Source organism: Harpia harpyja, chromosome 20 (assembly GCF_026419915.1).
Source record: "Harpia harpyja isolate bHarHar1 chromosome 20, bHarHar1 primary haplotype, whole genome shotgun sequence".
NCBI lineage: Eukaryota > Metazoa > Chordata > Aves > Accipitriformes > Accipitridae > Harpia > Harpia harpyja.
The window spans coordinates 12,130,455-12,157,451 of NC_068959.1; the positions used below are offsets into that span (position 1 = coordinate 12,130,455).

Below are 26,997 nucleotides of genomic sequence, written 5' to 3' on the forward strand. Positions count from 1 at the left end.
ACGTCCCTGGGCAGCACTGTGCTCGTGCCCCATCAACTTTTGCAATGTCACCTCCAGATATTGCTGCAGAGCTCACAGCGCCTGCAAGCCTTCTGCCTCCCTCACACCCCGTTATGACTCCCAAAAGCCTGCAGGAAAGGCTGCGCTGACACCCCAGCCACCACCGGCCTCCTCCCGACCGGCCACTTACTGCGTCGGATGTCAGCATTGGGCAGGGGACGGCTGTCGAATCTCCCGTCCCTTTGGCCAGCAAGCCCATCCTTCTCTCGGCTCGCCGCGACCTGCTGCCGGGAGATGCCATCCAGATCCAAGGCACACGAATGAGCGGAGGAGCCTGACGCCAGCTTCTGTGAGAACATGTCTCCATTTCCCTTTTTGAGGTAGGAGGCGGGGGCCCAGCCTTCTTGGCCCTGGTACCTGCGGTGGCAACAACAGCAGCGTCACTGCGCAGAGCCCCTGCGCTGCACCGGGGCTGCGAGCCCTTCCCGGAGGAGCGACCCACTCGCTCGAGTGGTGTTGAGCCATCGGACATCCCCGGAGCCAGAGCTCAGGACACGCGTTGACCAAAGATACCGCCTGATCTGGGCAAAATGAGCTTGCCAGCTGTCATGCTCTGTGGCACGTGGGCACCTGGAGAGCTCCAGCCGTGACTAACGCTCCCGTGCAAGCCAGCCGCAGCCAGCGGGCCGAAGGCTGGGAATGACGTGAAGCCCGATTTCCTTTTTGCCTCGGCAATGGCACTGGTTCAGGAATGAAGCGCACTGGCAGGGGAAGCAGAGGGGAAAACCAGAGGGCTGCTGCTAGGACTGATGTACCTGGTCTTTGGAGAAAGCGCAAGCCCTCTGCCTGCGTGCCGGCAGCCTGGATCCCTTCCCCGTTCTAAATCTGCACTGTTTAGGAGAGAAACCAGCCCCGCGATCTGATTGAAAAACCACATCTGCGGAGTCTCCCTGCCATGCCGGAGGGTCCCGCGCCAGCATCAGAGACTCTCCCCACTGGCTGGGCTGCAGCCACTACACTCAGATGGCACCAGCTACTGAGCTTGTAATTGCCTTTAGAGCTCTCGTGGCAGCTCTCCTCTGCTTAAAAAGTCAATGGACGTTTTTCTGGGGCTTTGCTGCTGCCAAGACCACAGGTTCAATGTAAGGTTAAGAAAATTGCAGCATGTGCTCCCACCCTGCTCAAGTCCGGCCATTTGCTAGACCACAGACAAGAGAAAATGAGCTTTCAGGAGAAAACAAGTATCAGCTCGGGACTATCTAGAGTCTTTGGCCTCAGCATACCCTGCACAGAGCAGACCTGGCCCAGACAATGGCCCTTCTCTGCAGGAGCTCCTAACACAGCCAGAGGATCCAGCCTGCCTCCGGGACACTCCCTGGTTTTCCTATCAGCAGCATATGATGTAATACTAATGCTCTCACACCAGTTCCCTTTGTACTGCTGGGGCATGTGATGCCGTGACGCAATCCACCTCCTAGCACAGGAAATTGGGGGATTTTAAAGACGTTTAACCACAGCTATGCTTGGCTAAAGCCCTGAACATCAGCTAGCCTTAGTGAGTAGGGATGGAGAGAAATGAGTTCTGGTACTCTGCCCTTCCCAACACCCTAGACTTGCCTTTGGACTGTACATCCCATGCGCATCAGGTCTCTGCTTTGCACAGCCCCAGCTGCATTGCCAGGGAAGAGGAAGAGGTAGGGATGGTACCTGATTTTCCACCAGCCCTCCAGGTTCTTCTGGATCACCTCCACCACAGCCCCTTTGTCCAGGTTCATTTCATCCTGGTCTCTTGCCGTGTATGGGTAAATAACAGTGTACTTCTCCTCTGTTGGAAAGAAAGTGCAGTTTCACGGAGATACTGTTTTATGGAAACCTGGTCTCAGTCGAACAATGGTTAAGTGCTTTATATAATGATAATTCCTGTTGTAATACAGGTGCAAACACACCATTCAGAAAATAAATGCCAGTGAAATGTATTTCAAAACAAACCCAGCTGCATTTTGAAATGTAAGCTTTGGTGAGCTAGTCTGGCCCAAGGAGTTGTCTAAAACAGTTCTGCCTCTCCTTTAGGATTAAAGACTATCTTTTATACGACAGCTCTCCTTTCACTTGCCCTTCACAGAAGCCTTGCATGCATCCATTTCAGTTCAGATTTCTTTCTCAGAGCCTTTAAAGAAGAACTGTCCTCTATACAGGGAAAGAAATCCCACAGGCATCAGGGAGTAACCCCACACATACAGATGTGCTCTCATGCACAGCTCTCAAACTGCTCTACAACAGCAGGTCTACATGAACTTCCCTGTTCAACAGCTAGGTCCCCCAAGACATTGGTCAAAGCCATGTGCTGAGCCTGGAGAAGAGTCTGATGTCCTGTCCACTAGACCAAATGATGGTAAGCAGGGACATGGATGCTCTTCCCTTCAAGGGGAAGGGGAAAGATCCTAACAGCCATGCGGACAACGTCAGACAAACAGGTCCATCCATCCACTCCTCTCCCTCACCCTCTCCTGTCCTCTCTTGAAAGAAACCCAGGAAAGCAATTGCCTGTGCTTGAGCAGTGCCACAATAGGGTGAAGGCTATTTTGGGAAAAGTCTACCTCCAAACCCGACACCTCTGGACATTCATATATCCGCACCGTGCAGGTTTCCTGGATTTGTCTTCTTGGAGGAGCACAGCACTCAAAAGGTCTGATTTCCCACCGCCTTCATGCAAATGAGTCAAAGCAGAAAATGTCCTGTCACATCCAGCAAAACCAAGCTGGCTCTTCTCCTCCTGACCCCATCTGAGCCACCAACCCCAGGGCCATGGCTCAGAGGAGTTACTCTTACAGGAACTAAGGCAGCAGTTGCAAGAAGTCTGCATACATGTGTTGGGGGAAAGCAGAAACTCCAGCCTCTGTAACCAAAACAAGCCTCAAAAAGTGAGAAGGAACATCTGAGAGAGGAAAGAGGTGGACATGAATGGGCCTAATGGAAAGCTGAGGAGCATATATGGCATGCATTGAGGACTGACACAAGCAGGGTTCATCACATGTAAAGCAAACAAACATGCAGACAACAAGGCTCCAAGCACAAAACAAGGGCAGCCGAACAAGTCTCTATGAAGTCCACCTTGACCCCATCCACAGGTGTACAAGTCCCCAAGAGTCCGACGGCGGCCAACGTGCCTGGGCAGAGACCAGTATCTCCACGGGACTGGTAAGAGCATGTTGGGGAAGCAGGAGAAGGACAAGAAAGGACATAAGGAGGCAGCACTTCAGGTCCAAGAGGAGACAGGGCTGACACCAGAGTGTGGCACAGAGACTCATGTGGAGCCCTCCTGGGGCCCTCCCTGGTCTGAGCCCCCCTCCCACCTTCATCTCCCCAGAAGAGCGGCTGAGCCACCTACAGCACTGCTTTGAGCATACAGTGGTCAATGGGAAGGATGTTTTTCTCCAGGGGCATTTCAGATTTGCTCTAAGCAAAGGCTGCAACCTTGCTATTCTCATAACATGAGGTCATGCATGCTCTTTGTTCTGCATGGGTTTAGAAGGCATGTGAATTGTCCTAGGACCCGAGCTTTGCTCCTCCTCCAGTGCAGGTAAAACAGCTCCCTGGGGCCTAAAGGAGGCATTGGGATGGCAGGACTGAGTGTTCCCTGGAGTTAGCGCCTTCAGCCCCTCTGTGGGACAGCAGAAAGGCCAGCAGTTACACCACCAGTATCCAGCTGCCTCACTCCTGCTGCAGTACTGGAGTAGAGCACTGGGCAGGCAGGACTACTACAGGCAGACATGACTGAACAGCACGTGTGGGTTTGTCCTTTCCCGGGCTCGTGCCCTGCCTAAGTCAGGGAGGGCTATGCAGTCCTGCGAGCAGTTCAGTGCAGTTCAGCAGGAAGAAGCTGGGGCAGATGTCTCCAGCAGCTTCTCACCTTCATCAGGCTGCATTGAGAACTCATCCTGGACACCATCCTGGGCTTCCAGGCAGGTTGCCGGCACCCAGCCTTGCTCCTCTGACGTGCTCACAAACCACCAGCCTGAGAAGAAAACAGCAGGCAGCTCAGCCAAGGGCTCCCACTAGCCAAAACCTCCCTCCCTCCCTCCAAACCATGAGCCTGGGGAGCTTTGCCCCCTCCTTGCTGCCTACATGAGAAGCTGGGGTGACCCCAAAGCAACAGAGCCAAGCACTATCCGAAAGGGAGCACAGACAGCAGCATGGGAGACTCTCAGCTGAGTGATATCTAAATGTACAGTTCCCTCCCCACGAAAAATGGGAGAGGCTCTGAGAACTGAATGGCTCCAGCCACCACATTTGCTTTCCTTTTTTTTCCCCTTCATGGTTCATTTTCCCTCAGTCTGGGTCAGCAAGCCCAGGCTAACGAGCAGAGATGAATACACTGTCTGCAAATCGATAGCTGACTCCTGCTGCGCTCTCGCTTTCCTTATATCTGTGGAAACAGCAAATTTTAAAACCTAAGAGCAAATGCAGGATTAAAACATGAGCTCTCCCAGCAGAAACCTCGCCAGCTCCATAGCGGCCACAAACAATTCTCTGGGCCACCCTGGGTGTCCAATCAAAATAAACGCATGCTCCTCAGTTATTAAAAGCACAAGCTATTTGTGTCTTTAGGGGGAAAAAAATAAAGAGCGAGCATTATCCTCAGAACCTCACCAGTGAGTCATTTAGAAAGACAACTAAATTGTCAGGGAGGGAATCAGCAGCTACCGGCATGGAAGGGAAAACCAGGGCTGACATTTGATAAATAAATTATTTGCCATAGCTTTTGGATTGGCTGTGCTAATAGCCTTGCTTCAGGGTTGCTTTTATTTTCCTCATTCTCAAACATAGCTGCTGGTGCAACTAATCCTCTTGGAGACCACCTTTCCAGAATTTTAAAATCTATTTTCACGATTTATCTTTAAACACCCCCCCCCCCCCAGCAACTTCTGTTAACTTCAGGGAATAAATTCCCCTTTTCAACAAACTCCAGAAGTTGGGCCCATGACATGACTTGATCCCTTTGCAGAGATTAAGAGCAAGTTTAAGTTTTGAAGCAAGCAAATAGCTCAGCTGCCTGCCCCACTCCATGACTGGGTGTTTCATTGTGTTCGGAAGCAGGAATTGCAAATATATAATATGGGCTTTCGTGGGCACCATGAGAATGTCCCCTTCTGTCAATAAAACGAGGGTGCCAACTCCAGGAATGGCTTTTGTCCTCAGGACCTGTTGGCCAAGTTTTTCAGCACGAAAAAGCATAGAGACAGTAAAAGATGGACGGCGCCTGGCGCTCAGCACACGGGTAATCAGACTCTTCCTTTAGAGACAGCCCTGAAGTCTTGTCCACGCTCATACAGACAGCCTGCAGACTGAAGCTGCTTCCTCCACGTCCCACCTCAGCTGACCATCCAAGGACATCCCTGTGAGGTGCCTGGAGGCTGTTTTGCTGAAGGTCCTATTAGGAAAACACTGACAATACAGGATTGCTGTTCCTGCCCCTGCTCTGCAACGCAGAGTAGACACAAAGCCCTCTGCCAAGCCAAACTCTCTGTACCTGATTCGTTCTTCTCAATGATATCCACCAACTGGCCCACGCACAAGCTGATCTCGGAGCTCTCCTGCTTCTGGTAGTCCGCCACCACGACATACTGCTCCAGCACCAAGGGGTCGACCGACGCAGAGTCAGCTCCTGCACAGGGGGATAAGAACCGACCCGTGCGCCAGGGTCAGCACCAGCTCCCGAGAGCATGGGCCACCGCTCCCGAGCACCTGCTGGCCTGCGAGCAGCTCCAGGACACCCTGGGGACCCCAGCGTGAAAGACGTGAGCCAGAGACTTGGGCAGAGTGAGGAGGAGAGAGACCAAACCAGCAGCCAGGTGAGAAGGGTACAGCCAGGTGAGACCTTTCACTTGCTACCCACCTTCCTGCTCACAGACAGAGCCGTCCAAGCAACCCCACCACCGCCACAGATGCACACAGCAGCCTGGGTCCTGCTGTCAGAGACGGACGGGGCTCGGGGCAGTCTCCTGTGCACTGGCATCGGCTGCCCCAACGCGTGGACCAGCTCAATACACACAACCTGCAGGGAGTTTTGTGGGTCCTGGCTAAAGAGTCTGGAGGCCCAGGCAGAAGGGTGTTTGTAGGAGAGAGCAGCATCCCCCTGTCATCATTGCCCTTATGTATTCCAGTCGCCTTCTCACAACTCCCCAGTGCAGGTTGCACTCTGCTATGTGCTCCGCTAACTCTGCTCAGCTCCTCCCGCTGGAGATCCCAATTTCATGTCAGAAAAGAAAAAAAAAACAAACAAACCCCAAGGAGGAGCAAACGGGCAGGATACACCGGGAGCAAAGCTCTCCTTTGGCCAGAAAGAGGCCTGCCACCCGGAGGAGAGACGGCTGCGGCCGGGATCGCTGGGCGCTGCGGCACTGGCTGCGCAGAGCCCGGGCAGGCTGCAGGTGGCACTGCGGGCTAAGGGCAGGGGACCCCGGCAGCACCGCCAGCCCCCTCCTCTGCCAGGGGACCAGCGGCGAGGCACAGCGGGGCAAGGCTGGTTTGTATTTTGCAAGCACATTTTCATTTAGGAGAGTGCTCGGGATAGAGATGCACCCCCTTCGCTTGGCGTTGGGGTAGCACTGCAACAGAGGTGTCGACTCGCATCTGTCGCTGCTTTAGAAACGTGGCCCCGAGTTTGTCCCTATAAACTGAGCAAAGCTACCCTTTTCCCACACATGCACTGGCGCTTGCTGTGTGCAGGGAGACCACGAAATGAGCCAGGGTTTTGCAGGCTCACAGGAGCAGACACTGCATGTGCTCAGTACCGAGTCCAGCCCATTCAGCCCCACTGAGCCGGGCGTTCGCTCGGGCTCAGCCTCCTGCTAAACCAGCTGCAAGGCGTTCAGTTACCCAGAGCACCAGCAGCACTTGCCCCATCTGCCTCCAAAAGCCTCCAAGAAGCAAAAAGGTGTCAGCAACTCTTGCCCACGACTACCCTCTACCCCGAGCCCTGGCTCTGGCCTCCAACCCAACGCTTTGCCTTGCGGCTTTGCAACCTGTCAGATGAGGACACGATTATATTACCCCATTCTCCCCAGGTGTGGTAAGAATTGATTAATATTTGCCAAGTGCTTTGGAAATAGGATAGTGTTAATTATTATAGCATGAGTGATACAAAAGAATCACACACCTGATCATGGGTGTTAAGTCAAATTTACAGGGCTGTGCACGTGCCCTGAGCAGGGAGCCTCAAGTTTTGGGTCAGGGCAGAAATTACATCTGGCCCAGCCCTATAGCTTCTACAGCACAGCAGATATATGGGACAATTATCTCCCAGTCTCTGAAGGGTGTGAAATTACATAGAGAGCGGTGGTCCCTTGGGATAGTTGGGTGAACTGCAGCAAAGAAATTCAGACTACGTTATCAGGAACAAGTTTCTACGGACAAGTGCACCTACACTGCAAGAAGCCCCAACAGCTCCCCCATCACGAGAGGTCTCAGCCTCACAAAAGATCTTTCATATGGGGGAACCTATTGCAGGGCATAGGTTGCCCCAGAGGAAAGAAACCTAGGGTGGCATACTCATCCCAAAAGGGTATGAGTAGAGATGGACAAGATCTAGCAGGTCCTCAGCAATCCTAGGATGGTCTGCTGCCTCACAGAGAAGTTCTCCTGTGCACAAGGTCACAACTTCTCAACCTGGTTCTGAGAAACAAAGACCACAACAAAGATTTAAACAAACAATGTATCTTCAGGACAGTCTTATTTAAAGGAAGAGGAGGCAAAATGTCCGTGTTATTCTGCTATAAACAGCACTCTGCACAGCTCCAGGTGAGCTGGCCAAGTGCAGAGGATCTGTTACCACTAATGAAAGCTTCCTCCATACCAAAACCCAGAGGTGGGGCACAAGACAGAATTAAAAATAGCCCTCTCAAGTGAATGGTGGATGCTAGGACTATCTGTTCTACTAGCTCAATTAAAGGTTTGTGCTTAAAGTGATCAGAAGATCTACCCAGCCCCTGAGAGAAGAATAACAGCTACAGGAAGAAAGAAGTACTCTTCTTTCTGCCTCCCTTGCTATAATTACACCCGTTGCTCTAAGGCTATTTGTAGTTTCAGCAGGCAATTCTGGATCCTCCAATGTACCTATTAAACCAGCAACAGAATGGTAAACTGAGCTTGGAGGAAGAAGTAGGAGTTAATTTCAGGAGCATCTTCACCTGGCATAATCATCCTCAACCACAAAAATACACACTCAAGTTAACAAGAAAACATCCTTTATATGGGCAGACTCGAGTTCTCTTAAAAATAGCAATGGTGTAAACCTTACCATCTAAGATGAGAGACAGTACTAAAGCTCTGCAGCTGGGGAGGGGAGGAAGCATTAGTACAGTCCAGAGCCCACAAGAAAGTGAGTTTTGCAGACAGCTGTAGGCAGGAGCACAGACTGTGTACTCTAAACACCCCTCACTTGTGAGACTGACACAAACATGGCCAAGAGAAGGGAAGTGCATTGAGTCAAGAGACCACTGAGGTCCTTGGACTGGACTTGCAGAACTGATGCTTGCCGTGGATGCAGGAGAGCCACGGGGGAGATGCACTCAGCTCTGCAAGCAGGGCCAAGCAGAAGCTGCCTCCAGGCAGTGCACATCCCAGCTACCAGCCCAAGGACTGCTCAGCACAGTGACCTTGCTCTCAAGATACGTCACATACAAGTCAGCCCAGAAATCTTTGCAGGTTTTTTTTGACCAGGAACTTGGCCATTCACCCAAAGCATTGAGATGTACAAACCCAGTGGGAAATCTCACAGATATGGGGTTGCTCGCGACATTTCCAGCCTTTCCAATTTCTGGCTTTGCAGTATCAGTGCCAAAAGTGAGGACTTTCTTATGGGGCTTGCACACTGGCACCTTCAGAGGGAAACGAGCTCAGGACTGAAATAAGGCTATTTGTTTTTGAAGCCTGCCCTTGCTGTACGCTCTAGCCCTTGCCTAATGCAGCTTTCAAAAATGTCATGCTTTGGATAAAGTTTCTTCCTTCTAGTCCTCTGGCCTGTGCTAATCAGATCCAGTGCTCTCAGGACAGCCCCTCTTCTCCCAGACCTGATGAATTTGTGAAGATCAGTACTGCAAAAGTGACTTTCTTCCTGTTCTCACATGAAATGGGCACTAGATGCTGCGCTGTACTCTTTGGAAGCCCTCTCATCTCTCCACGGATTTTTCCAGAACTGGAAAATAATCACATGGAAATACCATTCACCAGTGGAGTTTTAGAAAGGTCCCTCTATGGATACTGTAGGATACAAGAGCTGTGTTTTCACTGTCTCTCATTAGACTGAATACTGTGGTTTGGGGTCTCTATGCCATTGCAGGCACATTACATAGCACAGCAAAAGGGACACGGCCACACAAGAAAGCATCTAAAATAAAACTGGCAGGGGCATATTGGAGCTCTCTGCCAGCCTCCTTGGGCAGCCTCACCCAAATATAAACTCTAGAGACAGTTTCAGGTTCTCCTGCACTAAGTCAGTGGTGCAACGAACCCGTGACTCTCCATCTGTGCTTTCTGTTGAACTGCGAGAGGAGAGAATAGAAACACTCAAAACAGTCTTTGGGACTGATACGATGACTACTTTTAGATGTACCTAAATCGGTGGCCAAGTCAGTCTTCAGAGTTCCAGAGTCTGGGGAATAATCCACCCCCTGCAAGCTGCAGGCAGTACCGAGCCTGGGTCCATGCCTAAGGCTCACAGACATGTGGGATTACAAATACTGGTAAAAAAACTAAGCAGAGGAAGCAGATTTTATTTCCAATGCTCGCTTACACCGGGCCCTCCTTGCAACAGCAAATGTCACTTGAGCCTCTTGGTCACCACAGGAGGTTGAGGGCAAGCAGTACTTTAACCCACTTCGCATCCCAGTGTTTGCTTAAATCCGATTTCAAAACAGGGCTTGCTGTTGCCAGGATCTCGGGAGCTCTTTCCAACACTCTCCTGAAGAGCAGTTCACCCCCTCTCTGGCAATGCTGGGAGAAATACGCAATTGGGAAATTGCTTATTGGAAAATTTTAATGATTTTTGTTTGTTAGCAGCTATTGGATGCCCCCTCCTCAGTGAGATCCCATATTGAATGAGCCTTTTTTGTGCCTTCCTGCATATTTGCTACCTCAAAGCAGGCCTGGCTTGAGGAACCAATGAACCATCAGGGACTTCCTCAAGGTGTAATAGGAGCCAGGGTGACAGCAGCAGAACCAAACTCTGTTTCTGCTGCCAGAAAATGCAAGACAGTGAGAGGAGTCTCTGAACATGTCTGGCATGAGGCATCAGCCCTTTGTAATGTTACTGCACACAAACGTCGTTCCCTGACGGCTACTGCACATATGCCAGGTGCCATGGGCAAAACATGGCATCCTGCCCTGCCAGAGCAGGCTCTGGTTTGGACGTTACCCAAACTCTCCCTGTTCCCTCCCTCTCAATGGTGCCAAGCAAACAGCACCCCAAAGAGCATTTTTTCTTTGACCTCAGCAACATCCCTGTGTCACTTAGAAACCCACCATGCCAACAGGATGGCAGTGTGAAGCTGCCCATAAACCTGCAGTGGGAAGGCAGGATGAAGCTGTGTACGCAAGCAGGAGAAAAGCTCACACTTCTCTAACAGCCAGCATCCTTAAATTGAATTCTGCCTTCAAAGAACTGAGTTGTGCAGCAGAAATTTTCTTCCTCTTCTTCTCAACCCTAGAGAGGCCTTCTTTTCTCTTGCCTAATGTAAGTTGACAGGATTCAAAGCGGTCTAAACACACACTGATCTCAGGGAAATATAACACCCTTCCCTTACTCACCAAATGTTCCTGCTGAGCCAGCACACAAGAGAAATTTTCAAGATGAGGAAGATTGTATCTTTATTTTACCTCTGTTTTATCAAAAGAGAGAAGGAAAAAAATTGCAGCCTCTTTTTGTCCCCACCCACAGTCAGACGCTTCTCTCCGCCTCCAAAGCTAGTTGAAGACCCACCACTTCAGCACAAGAAAGCTAGTACAAAAACTGCAGTCTGTGCTTGCAAATGGCTCATGAGAGCTATAAAATGACCATCCCAAGGTCCAGCTTTGACAGACACACCTTGCAGCAGTCAAAGTTTGAGGAGAAAACGTTGTCCGAAGGTATTAACCACACCGGTAAACCCCTGCTAGTCAATCAGGAGAGCACCCAGTTATGACCTGCCTGTGAGAACAGACCAAAACCAGGAGCCGCTGTTCAAGCAGACAACATCTGAGCTTTTCATATGCATCCTACAACTAGTCTCAGTTAAGATGCTGGGACACTGGATCAGTTCTTGAGTGAGGGATGACCTGCAGCTCCAGTGGAAAAGAAAGGGGAATCAAGCCTTTGAGTCTCCCCTGTACCTTTTCTCTCTCCTCCGAAAGGAACCCACTCGTCTACAAGTGAATTTGCTTACGCAGCTTATGGCACTGCCAACTCTCTGGCCAAAAACCTTTCCACAACCTATTTCAGCAGAATCTCCATCCAGCCAAGACTCAGACCTTCCTTCCCAAAGACCCTTGTGCTATTTTTTACCTTCTGCGGCTCCAGTAGCTGAAAGATGCCCTTCCTAAACCATGGAGTGAAGGTTCTTCCCCTCCTCTCTCCTTCTCCTCTTTCTGGGAAGCTCAGATAACCACTAAACTATATTAGCTAGGGGGTTTTTCAGAGATATTCCCCCCTCTTGAGGCACAGGGGTAGAGCATCCCAGAACCAACCATCCACCCAAAGGGTCCCAGCTGGTGCAATCATGAAGCAAAACGTACTGCTGCATCGGGAGACTTTCAACCTCACGCTGACCACCATGCAACTCAGACCCTCCTCCAGACTTGGGAAATTTTGCATCCCCATCTTCCTGGCTGCAGACCAAGCTCTGCCCTTCACCCAAGACCTGTGACACAGCCCCTGCATGCGGAGCTGTACTGACAGCCAAGCGCCAGTCCCAGCCCACCATAACTCTTCTCCACTACTGCCCCGTGTCCACTAGCCACCACAAAAAGCTATGGAAGATGTGACAGCTTCTTGCAAGGGGCTTGCCCACTCAGCCCGAGCAGGTGTCCCCCCGGCAAAAGGCAAAGCAAGAGCAAGGGCCAGGTAGCGAGCGGCTGTTACTACCTCTCTGCAGAAAAGAGGCCGTTCTCTGGATAAACCCTGATGGAGGAACAAAACGACGGGAGACAAGGCATGAGGTGGGGAGGGAAATGAACTCGGGGGTGGCAGCAATGGTGGCAACAACTCGATTAATGAGTGAACGGGGAGGTCAGTGCAGCGTGGAGAGCTGCAGGCGTCTGTCCCACCTTTGGGAGCGCCATGGGAGGTGCAGGGGACGTGGGACCGGGACTTGGAGGCTGTGGTGAAATCCCAGGTGGGTGGAGGGGTACACCATGTCGGGGAGCCCCACGGGGGAGCACAGCAGGGGTTTGGCTCGCCATGGAGTCAGACCCTCGCCCCGTTCCAGGAGACCACAGCTGTGGGTGAAAGGAGGAGCTGGTGGAACCAGCGGAGAGGAAAGGAGTCCTTACCAGACCTCTTCTTTCCAATGGGCTCCCTGAAAAAGAGAAGGAAGAGTGTCAGCAGAGGGATGGGGCAGTTGGGTTGTTGGCCAATTGACAAACCCACCCAGGAAAGCACAGCAGTGCTGGCCCTGGCGGGGCCGCTGACCTCCCTCAACCAGCTAATGTCTCCATGGGTGACATGGGGCATCACCCACCTTGCAAACTGCCCGTCTCTCCCCCCCCTTCATTTAGTAATTTAATGCTTTTGTCTTTCCCAGGGTGAGGCTTGGTTGCTGGCCTGGCCTCCTTGGTGGCTTGGTCTGACAGCCACAACTCCCATCATGTCACTTGGTGAAGGCGGGTGGATTGGGATGATCTGGCAGCAGAGGCAGGAGCTGGGGAAGCCCAAACCCCCAAAAATGCTCCCAGCACAGACCACAGCTCCCACAGAAGTGGGCACCAGTTTGAAGACAGAAAAAGAGGGAAATACAGAAGTTCCTCCATGTCCTACGCTTCTCTCAGGGACAAGGATGCAGAGCAGTTGGGGAAGGGGTGAACATTTATACCCCAAAACAGGACAAGTCATTGAAGAGTTGTAGGAAGGATGAACACCAGGGCTGTGCAGCAGAAGAAGCACCTCCAGGACACAGCAAGCAGGAGCTATTGGTGGTTATGAGGAGGCAATGAGGTAGCTTCAGCCAAAGTGCCCTTGCTATGGCCAGCGCTGGCCACACCACTGATGAGATGGGTTAGAAACCACAGATCCTGGGTCCCTTCTTTTATTTGAATGTTGCCAAGAAACATGGTTGCTGAACAGCCTCAAACCCAGGGCACAAGCACAACTCTCACAATGAAATCTGGGGCATTTCATGATTAAAAACCAAACACCAAATCAAGGAAAATATGGGCCCAGAAAAGCCTCAAAAAATCATGGGTAACAAACCAAAACACCCAACCAGCCTGAAACCCAAACAAAGGCACCAGCCCTGTCCCCAGCCCAACCACAGCGGTCCATGTTTCTACAAAAGGGCTCTCAACACTTTCACATAATTCACCACTGTGGCCTTGAAATGCTGCTGTAGTGTGGGGTGGTGGTAACCTGCTCCCTGTTCACTTACGGAGGAGACTGCTTTCCCTGCTCCTCAGACTCACACGTGTGACAGATCAAGACCATCTGGCCAATGAAATATACTGGTACCAGGAGACATGCATCGATCCTTGTTACTTCCAGGAAGAGTAACAAGCACAGAGCAGGCACTGGAGCTTCCAAGGAGGAAAACATTCACCTGGTGGTAAGGGGACCCTCCTGAGGCTTTGAGCTGCCTGATCACTGCTTGGAAAGGCTGGACCAGCCCAGATGGAGCCCAGGAGCCCCTTCATCTGCTTATCAAGTCCACTGGCAAAACAACCTTTTCCCCTCCCTTTGTGTTCAGGCCAAGCAGAGAAATCCCTCCATGCTCAGCAAGAAAGCCAGCCAGAGCTGGGCTATGCTTTGTTCTCTTTCAAGCTTATCTGCATTTTCAGACCATAATTACTGCAGTCATTTTATTCCCCTAGAGTGATGCGGTGATGCGGGGACTTGGCTGCCTTCAAAGACTGCGCACCCATCCTGGCAACGTGTTCTGCTTGCAATGCCTTATCCTCCCGGTCCCCCCTTCCCTTTACACCTTAAACCTCTGGTACTCATCCATGGACCTACCAATAAAATTAAATGAAATGCAACAAAGATGGACTAGAAACAAATGGGACATTGTTATCTAGAAACTGGAGACTATCTGTTAAGTTCAGAGACCACAGACTGTGCAAAGACCTGAATACCACATTCCAGGTGCAGAGACCGATGGAGGAATCTACTGGACAGATCATCCCAAAAACATTTCTAAACAGAGGCAGCATTGCAGACCTCAATCAGAGTTTATCAATAAGCCCCACTAAATTTGCCCCGGCTCAGCGGTACGGTTGGGAAAGGAGGCGAAGCAAGGCCAGATGAGCACGCTGGAGATCAGCAGGTGGGCATGGCACCCTCGTGCTGACAGGAGGGCGCTGATGGAAATAACTGTTGTTTTTCCCCTGCCATCTGCTAAACCTATTACTGTAACTCATCCCCCTGTTTCCTTTCACCGGCTGCTCCATCTCAGTGAGGGGGCAAGGAAGGAGCTGCAATTTCACTTTGCTGCTGGGCTGTTCCTGGCACAGACAAAAAGAGCTGTAGGTCTGAAGACCGGCAGCCCCAGCCCACCACCTCAGAAGGGACAAGAGCTCAGACAAGACAGGAAACAGCAATAAACTCCCGGCAGCATCTCCTCCTCCTCCATTCCCCATGGACCAGCAAAAGGCATGCAGCAGAGCTTACATGCACGGCTTCCTGGAAACTGGTGGCTCCAGAAGAAGAAAAGAAGGAAAGGCCACTCTGCTTTCCACTGTGAAACTCATTTAGCTCTCACACCCACAACAGCCAGGCTGTGCAGATGAACCAGGCAGTGACAGCACAATTTCAAGGCACTGATATGCAGCTGTGACTGTGTGCCACCAACCAGCCCCATAAAGCTTCCCAGGTAGTAAAACCCGGGACTGGTTCTCTAGCCACTTCCCAGGACTTTCCCAGCTCCTTGTTGGGAACACTGAAGGCAAGGGTTCCTGTGTGACCAGAGTCTCACTTAAAGCACTGAGCCAAAAAGAGATTCTCAGGGTGCACTGGGCTCAGTTCAGAACCTAATAATCCCCCAACGCAATCCTGAAAGGGAACTTTTACATGTGGAGAACTCTTAGCACCAATTAATAATCCCCATGCCACTTTTTTTTAGGAAAAGCAAGTCAGGTTTCTCAAGCATCTTCTCTAGTGAATCAGACAGCATCCCTCTGGATCCAGTGATGGGAAGGAGTGAGATGGGGAGCACAAGGCTGCAGCGTGGGCATGAGGCAAAGCTAACAGCTTGGGAGGTAGGTTGAGAACAAATGCAAACAGGCTGTTCTTCAACAATATGTAGGTGAGCTGTTAAACTCCTTATTGCAGGATGCTGTGGACCCTGAAAGTCTTCATGGACTTACACAATCATAATTCAGGCAAGAAATGTTAATTACAAACCCAGGAAAACCCTAAAGGCTAAAACAGTGTCTAAAGAAGAGATGTTACAAACTTGCTTGACTTTAAACTCTTTCCTAAGGCACTCACGTTTGGTGGCTGCTAGGCTAGGCAGACTGCTGTGTGCTGCAGGGAGGTGGCTGTGAGGTTGCCACGCAGAAAAGCCCACCTTGCAGTGGGACTCATGGGAGGAAGGGGCCCCAACATCAGCACCACCCTTGCTGCCCCACAGCCCTGGCCACAGCCAGCTCACGGAGCAGGAGAAGGGCAGTGGAGCACCACCACAAGGAAGACAACTCCAGCTGCTGCAAAACCAACCACACAGGAGCCACAATCAACATGCAAGATGAGACGGATTTGAGGTCACCATTCCAAGAAAACATCTCCTGCAGAAAAAAATCTGTCTCCTGTAGAAAAAATCCTTCTGTAATACAGTAATACCATCAAAATGGCTATCAGGAGGTGGTTCATCTTGTAAGCATTCAGCAAGCTTGGAGATGTTAGCAAAGTTTATGCAGGCGAGAGAGACTGAGGAATGGGGTACAACAGAGCTCTTGTTTGGGAGAACTGATGTTTAGCAAATGCTCCACTGAGCACTGAATGGAGCTCCTGTCCCCCACGCTGCAGTGCCAGTGCTACCCGTGTTTAACCACTGGAGAGTCGTCCAAGCTGAACCTTCGGGCTCAGAAAGCTGCCCTGTTAGCACAGAAAATCAAGTACTCCATCCATGCAAGGGGCTTGCACTGGCACAAAGCATATTTTTGCAGAGTGGATTCAACCCCTTTGATATTTCTGTCTGCTGTCATCTAGGAAAGACAGACACTCTCAGCAGAGAGTGAAGGAGACCACTATTTTGGAGCTGAGATCTAGCCTGAGCTCCTGGTGAATCTGCACGTAGGCATCAGGAGAACTGCAAAACAAACAATTCATTATACAAGCTGTAATTTGTCTGGATAGCACGACACGGCTCAAAAGCCACAAGCCAGCAAGCATCCTTATCCAAACCAACATCCATCAATGCAGGGATCTCTAGGTTACCAGCAAAAGCTCCTGGAATGGCTTCCTAGATGGGGCAGCCACTCCACCTTGGAGCAGGGACCTGAGCCTTCCCTTGTTCATGGCCCAAACACCACACAAGGGTGACAAGGAAAACTCCTCCTGGCACAGCTCAACTACAAGGAAAGGTAAGCACACAAAAAGCTATGGGGAAGCTGGAAGAGAAAAGAGACTTGCTTCTGGAAGACATTGACTACAACTTTGCGCTTCCGATTTAGGGAAGCAAGGGAAAGGAACAGACTTGCTCCCTGTTGCAATAATGGAAACATGCTTCTGTCCAGCATCCTCTTCTGGCACTTTGGACCAAACACAAATCTTTTACCTGCCGATGGCTGCCAGCGCCGCGGCCCTAAGCAGGACCTTTCAGTCAGCCCCTGCGGGAGACAAGCTGGCACAGTCAGATCACATCAGGCCTGAGTCTCATTTTAGCCCAGTTCTCTCTCCTCTGATTTATTGGGGCTGGTGCCTGTCTGGAGTCCCTGTCAGTCTGCATGCGGGAAGCAATCCATTACTGCGACTGCCAGTGCCAACCCCACCTAACCGCACATCGCCAGGGCTTCGGTATTAATAGAATAATGATGGGCTGCTGAAGTTGCTGCAGGCACAACCTTGTTAGCAGCATACGCTTTCCTCATCTGGTCAGGTCCCAGCTCATTATCACGCACCTTCCAGCCCGGACAGCACAGGCAGCCCCCAGCAATAACAGCCCTTTGCTGACTCAGCAGCAGCTAGGATTCAGCCTGGGACCTGGGTCCTGCCCGTTCCCGTTCTCCCTCTGGTGATGCTTCCCCTGGCACGGGGCAGGGAGGAGCGGGGTTACTCCCTCTGCACTTGGTCCTTCACCCCAGCAAAGAAAACATCCATAGCCGAACTGCCCTTGAAACACCCCAAAATCCTCTCCCTTTAGCCAAGGACTGTTGTTTGGGAGAAATAGCAGGAAGCAAGCTGGGGATGTGAGCTCAGAGGGCACCCACATATATATAAAGGAAGGAAGAAAATTATTTTTAAAGCTGTCCCAGGCTTTGGTTGCCATCAGCGGCTCTGCTGCAAGTGGAGTTTGCCCAGAGGAGCTGCAATGCTGCAGCCACACGCAGCGGCCCAAGTGACAGCGACATTTTGCTGGTGCCCTGGGGCAACAGAGCTCTGGCAGGTGAGGTTTGTGGAGCAAGGAGAAGGAGGGGAGGAGAGCAGCCCCTCTGGTGGGGTTATGGAACCTGTAGTGAAACTTTTGCTCAGAGTGCAAACAAATCCCTCCAGCTTCTGCTGTGTGGTGGCAAATGCCAGGTGGGCTCCAGGCCATCACAGAGGGACCCTGGCCCTGAGTGCTGCTCATGATTCCCAGCAGGCAGAAGTGAAGCACAGGTCAGCGCCTTGGATCAAAATCCTCAGGGAGGCTCCGTGCCTGCCTACAGCTCAGTGCCAGAGCTGGAGGATATGAGTGGAATGAAAACGTAGCCTTTCACTGCTTCCTCCCTCCATTTTCAACGTCTTTGTGGTGTATAACCACGAACTGTGGCAGGGGAAGCTGCAGCCACCAAGACCCAGGAGTGCTGGGAAGCTGGGGCAGGGACCTGCTGCTGGGAGTGGGACCTGTGTTAGCAGATCAAGGCCTCGGCTGCCTTCCTGCCAGGAGAGGACCAAGCCCCAGAGGCCACCTTCTAAAGCTGAGCATGGTCCCACAGCAACGCCACTGGCTGAGATGGCGTCAGGGAAAGCCACCCACTCTCACTTCACGCAAAGGGCTTTGAAGATCAGCTAAACTGGGAAGCAGCAGCCCAAGCGACGTGCACAATGCCTTTCCTGGAGGATGTTTGCTTAGCAGTGTCAGGAGGAGGTTTCTCAGCCATCTGCAGACTAGGCAAGTCAGACGTGAGGTTTCTCTGGTTCCCACCACCCCACGGCCCACCCAGCAGGCAGAAAGCACTGCTCCCAGTACACCTATTTGGGTGGTAGCGGCCGGGAAAGCCAAGCAACCTCAGCGAGCAGGGAGGAGCAGCAGCTGAAGTTCACCGGCCAAACCCCCAGCTGGGGTCTCCAAAGACAGGACAGGCACAGATGTAATCCCACGCACCGCAGCCTCTGCTGAGACACGGACTCCACCTCTGCTATCATCTGCTCTTGTAGAGGTCATGAGCCCTTAAAAAGCCTTCAGAGAGTCCTGGTGCTGGGACTGCTGCCCACCCCAATCCTCCGCTAAGCCTCGGCATGCTGTCTGGGCAGCCAGGGAGCCCACGCCAGCCTTTCAGCCCTGCCCTCCCTTTGCAGGAGACCTGCTGGACTCAGACAGACCCAGCACATAAGGATGAAGTTATTTGAAAGAAGAGGAATTTAGGCCTTTTAAAGACATCAGGAACTCCTGAAGCTGGTAGCTTTCAAACTGTGAATCCACAGTCCCCAGAGGAAGCAAGGAGGAGTGCTCAAGGACATCTTTTAAGCACATTAGGAGATAGTAAATTTGCTTTACAGGTGCCTGTGCCCCCATTGGAAAAAAAAAAAAAAAAATCAGGTTCATAAGCTAAAACGTTCAAACCAACAGCTTTAAGTGTCTTATATATGATGGGATGCTCAGCTACCAAAAAGAAAACAAGGAAAGATGCTTTTAATGCAAGAGGCTTCTCATGGCCAGGGGTACCTCCCGTACAGAGGACAGCATCTCCACAGCCTCTGAGGATGACGGCTCCTTCCCCAGCATGCCCCACTTGTACACTGTGGACAATAATTAAAAAAAACACTTGCTTCACTACATAGTTAACCTGGGCTCCCGCATGTCGTAGAGCTGAAATTCAGCTGCCGAGGAGAATTAGCAGCTGAATGCCTTGACTCAGCAGTGGCTTTGTGCCCAGCCGTTCAGACTTCCCCAGCCTTACTCCAGAAACTCTCTGCTGTGGTTAAATATTGCTTTAAATTGAAAAAGAGTGGATGGGAGGTAAAGGAGGGTGCACACAGCAACTTCCCAACCCAACAGCTGAGCATCCTGCTGCTGGTCAGACCTGCTGAGATACACAGGGAGCAGGAATTTGATGATTTCTCTTCTTTAAAACTACGGTTTTCATAAGGCTTCCATCAAACACCAGGGAGAAAAATCCCACATCCCTGCAGATTGCTAACTTTCCAGAGGATTTCTCTTTCCATAACCATTTCTCTTCTCCTTCCACCCCCCCCCACCACTGCTCTACAGAGTCACCTCTTCCCAAACTTAACCAATCCCTCTGGATAACAGCCCCACTCTGACCCATCACCGGGCAGCCGTCCGAGGTGGAAGCAGCTGAGTTATCCCAGTCCAGCGCTTGCTGGACAGGGATCCACGTCACAAAAGCCACCGATCGTCACTGCCAGCAAAAACACCACAACCTCAATCCACTCTCCTGTTTGAAGTGGTCCCTCCGGGCAGGAGGACACTGGAAAGTTGGTGGGTCTGTGCAGAGGGGATGGAGGAAGGGCTTCACCTCCCTCTTCCACCCCCCCATTGCTGGAGACTACTGTCTCAGCTCCGCTTACAGCTGTGATCTACTGCCCAACTGGAAGCCACGGCAGAAGAAGGACACACAAAGTCAGCATCTGACTCTTTCCCTCTCCGCTCAGTCCCCGTCCACTCGATCTCCTTTTGCGCATGCCAGTGGCAGGGCCGGGGCTTGTAGAGCAGGTGAGAGACGGAGAAGGGCTGAGGAACTCGGCTCACAGGGCTGGTAGCCAGCAGTGACCTGTTTTTTTGGTGTTCCCAACACTGGCAAGGGGACACTAAAGGGAGCTGCACTGCAGGAAAGCAGAAGGAGAGCTCTGGCTCAGCCCAGGAAGAGCTCCAGTGCTGGGGAAAGCAGACACCAGAGGGGCCCAGAGATAAATGCATGGGCTGTCCAACCTCCTCTTTCCATTCCCAAACACTGCCAGATCCGAGGACTAAATTCATCCCTTGCAGTTAAACCAGAGCTCCACGGACTGCAGTCAGCTGTGACCCCTGAAAGTGGTTTGACATCCTGGGGTGATGCGAGTTAGGTGGATCCTCGACCTGCACCAGACAAAAGCAAGCAGAGGGTGCATCCAACAGCACTCAAAGGCATGTCCCCTTCACTGCCACCAGCTGCCACTCCCGCGGGCATGCTGCGACCTGAGGTGTCAGCCGGGGAAGCCGAGGCAAGGGCCGGGGAGGGATGGGGAGCAGGAAGGCTCCCAACCACAGTGCCACGAGAGTGGCTGCTTGCCTTGGCACCGAGCATGCTGACCAGTCCTTTTCCCCCCCCCCCATTCCCGTCTTTCAGCCACCCAGCATAAAACGCTGCCTTTTTTTCCCTTCAGTCCGTTCATGGCCTGGCTCCCTTTCAAATTCCCGGAGAAAAGTATTTATCTGCTGGATGAATGATGACATCCGGCCAAACCCCAGACACGCCATCACGTCTGATCCAGCCCAGCCGTCTATCACAGCTCTCATCTCGTTATTGGTAAGCTGGCGGCGTGCCAGCACTCAGGGCTCGGGAAAGGGCTCCCACCAATCTCTCCAGAGGAGAGAGTCAAGGACTTTTATTAATTAGCATTTTGAATTGTAGCTAATAAATACCCCTCTGGCATTCAGGCTGGGATGGGAAACACAACAGAGACGTCCTTGAGATGCTGTAGCATTTTGCTGCTGGAGGCAAATGGACAAGAGTCACCTGCTAAGTCTTTCTGCATGCTGCAAGCTTGCCTCTCCTCCCTGGAGAGCAGCAGGCAGCAGGAGGGAGCATGACCACTGCCGGATTCGGTGGTGCATCACCCGCTTGCCCATCCAGCACTGCAATGGCCAAACACTCACAGACACATGGCAATTTTGCAGAGTGCAATTTTGCATCCAGGAGCTGCTCAGCGGTCCCACAAGACACTGCGGGATGTACCTGAGGATGGACCCTGCAACACAAGCACATCTTTGGGATTGAACTTCGGGCTGGTGCCTCTGCTCCCCTTGTCTGTTGGACCTGAACCAAGGAGACGACGAAGGACATGGCACTGATTGCTGCTTGGCTGGGTGGCCGGGAGCTACAGCTTCAAACACAGCAGAGCACAGAGCTGCACTGCTCTGGGGCTGATGCTCAGCACCCAGAGGTCTCCACATCTGAATGTGCTCCGTGTTCTGGCCACAGCCCCCACCCTGCCCGATTTCTGGCTCAGTCTACAAGACAAAATAAAGGTGAGGGAAGTGGGTGCAAGTCTGAAGCTGCCCTTCAGTCCACCATGTATGAAGGTGCCTCAGCTACAGGCAGGTTCAATAGCTGACTCTTTTTGCAAAGCAGCTCACCGCGCTCTCATGCACGGCTCAAAGACTCATGCACAGGCAGCCCTGCACATCCCAAAACAGCCCCAGGGGCTGTCAAACCCTGTGATAAACCTCCGCGATAAACCCCCGCCCAATGTCCTTGCAAGCTCATCTTTTCCTTGTGTCTCTTGCTTGCCCCTGAGCTGCCGCCTTCACTGAGGGATGACTGACAGGGTGGCAGGTTAAGTGGTGAGCAATAGCTGGGCAGGACGGATGAGAGCACCAGCCGACAGCAAGCAATTAGTTAATGGGCTCCAGGGCCTTCAGACCAATCTCATCAAGTGACTGTGATCACAGGCCAAGCGAATAGAAGCAGGAGCCAAAGGAGGAAAGCACGGATGGGGGGAAGGGAGAATTAAGAGAGGGAATGGAAAAATCAAAAAGCCAGGGAGATGTAGTCCACACAAGCATAATACTTAGCTGGAGACCTGAAAGGCTCAGTGTTGCTGCTCCGAGAAGAAATACAAAATCCCTTTATCTACCTCCACACCCTTCCAATACAGAATGATGTCAAATCAATTTACTGCCTTTCCTCTCACAATTAATCAAGCCGCCTTTATTGCTCAACCTTTGGTAGAGCCGCGCATCGTGTCACATGCAGCATAAAAAGAGAGAGCAACATAGCAGGAGATGGAGGCGGCTGCTCAGATTTATGCTGCTTGTGATTAGTAAGAGATGGGTGGCTCCTGGCCAAAGTAGCTCATAGTCACAAGACCTATAACCACACAGAGTTGCGTAAGGCACGCGAGATTCCTTGCAAACGTTCCTTGTTTTGCATGGAAAGACTCTGGAGCGTTGTTATGGATGGGGCTCACGGACATGGCTGAGGGAAAGAGCCTTTTGAATGAGGCAGAGGTTGTTAGCAACCATGTGAAATGAGGCTTTTCAGACTGACCATGTTTCTGAAACCAGCATTTGCAAGTAGAAAGCGTCTCAGGAGGAGAACAACAAATCATGGGGTCCCAGAGAAGTGTTTCCACTTCCCCACTGGAGAAGGCTCCTCCAGGAGTTGACTGATTGGGCAGAGGTGTCCACCTTGACTTGCACAGCCCCTATTCCCTCTCCAAGAAAGCCTCCAAATCCCAGATCTGTGACTTGTGGGGGGAACCGTTGATGAACGTCAGACTCTTATGGATACCAGCAAGTTCAAGACAGTTTGTGTTTCATTGCCACCCTGGTGGTGGCAGCCGCCCAGCCAGCTTACTCTTTGGGGGGCGTCAAGTCATCAGGTCGTGTCTCAAAGAACTGGAGAACCTCCTCGCACTGGGAGATGTAGGGAGGCAGCTGGATCAGAGCCTGCGGATGAAACAGAGACACCGGTGACGGGAAGCATCAAGACCGTGCAAGGAGACGAGTGAGGACAGGCCCTCAGAGCACAGAGGACTGGGTCATGGCACCAAGCTTGGCACCCACGCGGTCCCCGGCATGCACGAGTGCAGAGCCAGGCGGGGGAGAGCTACAGCAAACACACACCAGAGTGGGGCAAGACCCAAACAGTCCCCAGTTACACCCAGTTACACCACCCTAGCTGCAACTGCAGACTAAAGGAGAATAAACAGACACCTCCCAGGCCCCACTTAGCCCAGCTCCAGCCTTTTGGACAGATGTGCCCTTGCAGGGTAAGAGCCACGGGGATGGCCATCCCAGCAACCAACCTCCCAGCCATAGCAGGGCTCAGTTTCCCAGCTGTGCTGTGGGCATGGAGCCATCGTCCTTGGGAAAGGCTGGGCATTTACACGTGGCAGACTCTCAGTGCCATCAGCCCTGACCGGCACATCCCAAAAATGCTCCGCTGGGCAAGCTCGGGAAGAGCTAGGGAGAGAAGCAGCAGGAGGCAAAAGTGTGGACATCAGCTCGTCAGGGCAAGGGCTGGAAGGCTGCTATGTGCACTGTCAAACGGCACAAGCTATAAGCTGCCCCTGTTTTTCTCCTTTCCATTCGAGGAAGCCTTTTGCAAAAAGACAGGCTTCAATGGTGGGACTTGCAGGTGAGACTGTGCATGTCTGTGGGAGCTGGTGGCAGAGTCTGGGGCTAGCAATATTCGCCTTGCGCCAGAGCTCTTGTCGATGCTTTCCAACACGGGCTGCAGCAATGGCTGGGCAGGGAAGGTGGAATGGGCAGCTGCCTGGCAGAGCGTCCTGCCCTGCTCTCTGCTTGTGGGTGGGAACAGAGCCACGGGCGATGGCAACCGCAAAAAGTCAAAAAGACATGCAATTGAAGAAGGATGATTTGAAATCAGGGAGCAGTGCTGCAGCCCGACCTGGAGCAGATGTTTGACCAATTTTCTATATAATCCCCCCTCCCCTCCATTTGCTGTCACAGCAGTCTCGTGACAGCAGTGTGGGCAGACCAAACCTCCACTCGTTTCTGTATCAGAGACAAAGCCACATCTGCAAAGCCCCAGGGTTACCACACAGATCAGATGTGGCTCCACACTGACCTAATTGCTGGCCCCCAAAAGCCCTTCCAGCCATTCAGCACACAGTCATTCACTGCCAACACAGCAGTCAGACCACTAATCATGGGCCAGCTGTGATGAAGATCATGTGAGAGACGGGAGAGAGAAAACTACTCACTCTATGGCTTTTGGGTCCAGGGAAGGGCTATTGAAAGACCAGCTTTTGCACGGATGCCATTCCCATGTGGGTACCACTCCCCAATTCCAAGCATCCCGTGATCTACGCAATTTCCCCTGTGCCAAAATCACTCTGATTTTGTGGCCTGGAGAAGGCTCCGCATCCTCCGATAGCAGGGGATGATCATGCAAAACACCCTGTGCCGGGAGGACGAAAGGCAAAACCTACAGCTCATTTCTCAGGATGTCTTGAAGGAAGCCCACCTAGAGCTGACTCAGCTGGCACAGTGGTGGCCAAGTCAAGCAGGCCGCCCTGAAGTCTAGCTGGCCATGGTCTACAACAGCTATGTCGCCAAATCAAAAATAGTGGCACAAATAGTGTGACGTCTGTCCCACCTCTGGCTCTGCCGCCCAAAGGAGTGAACTGGGGAGGGCGATCAGCACACAGCTTCAACCCATGGTGTTGGAGCCACAGTAAGTCACCTCACCCACCCCGCTGCCTGCAAGCCTGAGGAGAAAGGTCATTTACCAAAGACAGACAAGTCTTATTGAATTGAAATCCATTTTCCAAGGAGTGAGAAAGGATTATTCTCTAAAAACGCTGCTAGAGGTCCACCCAGTCTCGCTGGGGTAGAGCATCACAGCATCACAACTCTTTCATCAACCCTCTAACACTTTTTCAAAATCCCTTAGACAGGAGGAAGGCAGTTCCCACAGCAGGGGAAAGACCAACAGCTGTAGAACACAAAGAGAAAGAACTGGAGAAATGGGAAGAAATTTCAGGCCTCCGTTCCCCCTCCTTGTCATTCCTAAGGTCGTTTGAAGTCTCATTTGGCAATTGGTTGCTCTTACCAGTTCCTCTGATTCTTTTTCTGCTTTTCTTGCACCTTATCTTAAATTGCAGTGTTTTTCAGTATGGCGGGACCTGGAACAGAGCCCTTCAGCAAGAGCACTGCCTTGTGAAAGCAGTGGTACCCTCCCTTGCTCCTCTCGCCTACTTCCACTCCAAATCTCACCAACCTTCTTTCCAGGGCTCTCCCAGAGAACGAAGACACCCCACTTCTCTCACAGGAGGTGGCAAGAAAGCAAAAAGTTTCTTACAGTTTTCTGTGGGAACTTGTTTACAGCATATTCACCTAACCCTCAATTCTCACTCTGCAGGGCCAAGTTGGAGGAGATATTTTGTGTTTCTGTTCTGCACCACCACCCTCCAAGCACGTACAACATCCACCTCCAACGATAAATACGGCAGTAAAAGCATGCGGGGACCCTGTGCCCGTGATCTGTGGCACAACGTGCCCAGGAGGGACATCTCTGCTCCTGCTGCCTCCTTGCTCATTCCACATCTCTGCAGCCTTCGGTCCCACACCCGCCTTCAGCTCAGCAGCTTTACAGTTAAGTAGCAGCAACTGGAAGGCCAGGGACAGTGTGCATGTTATTAACTTGGTAATGCATTAAGGGGAGGAGGAGAGAGCAGCTAAGTGGGTCATATAACATCAGTCATTATGTTCCAGTTGTTAAGTCAAATGGATTCATTACATTTTATGCCATTAATGGCATCATTCTGAAAGAGACAGCTGCAGCATCTTATCACTTAGGGACTTTTTCTTCCTAAAAATTAAATTTATGGTTGCGTGTGTCTGTATGTAGCTGGCACATTTTAGTGACTCGGAAGACAAGGAGCTGATTGCTCCTGGCTGGAGCCAAGCGGTTACTTGCACCATCAGCTTCCCCCACACTCTTTGGAGCACATAGGTCCAAGCACACCTTGCACTACTTCTCCATCACTCTGCTCTCACCTGCTATCCTGGCCCGCAGTGGTTTTTACCTGCACCCCCAATGCAGAGCTGTCAAGACACAATTACTAATCCACCTTTATCCTTGTACTTGTTATTCCAGCCATGACATCCCTCCCATAGGTCTGGCTGAGTCCCAAAACCCACAGTCTCCCCCACCATGCGAAGTCCTAGGCCACAGTCACTGCTACACCTCCTGCACCTAAGGAATGTGATGGACATTTCACATTTCCCTGTCTTCTCCCTTGGGTTTTGCAGTCTTTGGATATGTTTTCAACAGCATTGAGCCTATTTTGGAAGTACTGGACCTACCTCCAGACCATTTCATGGCTGCTGCAAGTACTAGTGCACTTCTTTGACACGATGAGATGTGGTGTACTTTATTTTTGCAAAAATAATTTTTTGTAGACTTTAGTTATTTTGTTTTTCCCAGAAAAAAATGCCCTAACGCCTTAATTTGCCTTATACTTAAGCACAGTCTTACATTCTTCAAGACTATGGGAAAATCGCCTCAGCCTTATCAAGGAAAGGACACAGACAATCAACCGTGTTTTGGCTCTATGATACGATCTCTGTTGGCTTCCAATAATTTTCTGCAGCTACAAGGCATCTTACCCCTGCATAAGTAACTCTTTTGCATAACCAGTAACAGGAGTTTATGTCCCAGTTTGGGACCATCCCACCAGGAAAATGCTGTCTTCTACAT

The 26,997-nt window shown here is 51.6% G+C and overlaps 1 protein-coding gene across 5 annotated transcripts in view; it reads right to left on the reverse strand.

Annotated features, from left to right (window-relative positions):
• Positions 1–26,997, reverse strand: part of SH3PXD2B (SH3 and PX domains 2B) — a 79,512-nt gene that overhangs the window by 6,135 nt on the left and 46,380 nt on the right. The window contains exons 5-12 of one of the 5 annotated variants that reach the window (XM_052816483.1): positions 23,125–23,216; positions 12,526–12,551; positions 12,119–12,154; positions 5,531–5,665; positions 3,911–4,015; positions 3,112–3,195; positions 1,708–1,825; positions 191–417 (exon numbers count right to left, since the gene is read on the reverse strand). In XM_052816483.1, coding sequence (XP_052672443.1) covers positions 191–417; positions 1,708–1,825; positions 3,112–3,195; positions 3,911–4,015; positions 5,531–5,665; positions 12,119–12,154; positions 12,526–12,551; positions 23,125–23,216 — 823 coding nt within the window. The remainder of the gene's footprint in view (positions 1–190; positions 418–1,707; positions 1,826–3,111; positions 3,196–3,910; positions 4,016–5,530; positions 5,666–12,118; positions 12,155–12,525; positions 12,552–23,124; positions 23,217–26,997) is intronic. The other 4 variants (XM_052816484.1, XM_052816485.1, XM_052816487.1 and 1 more) reach the window with 4 other exon arrangements.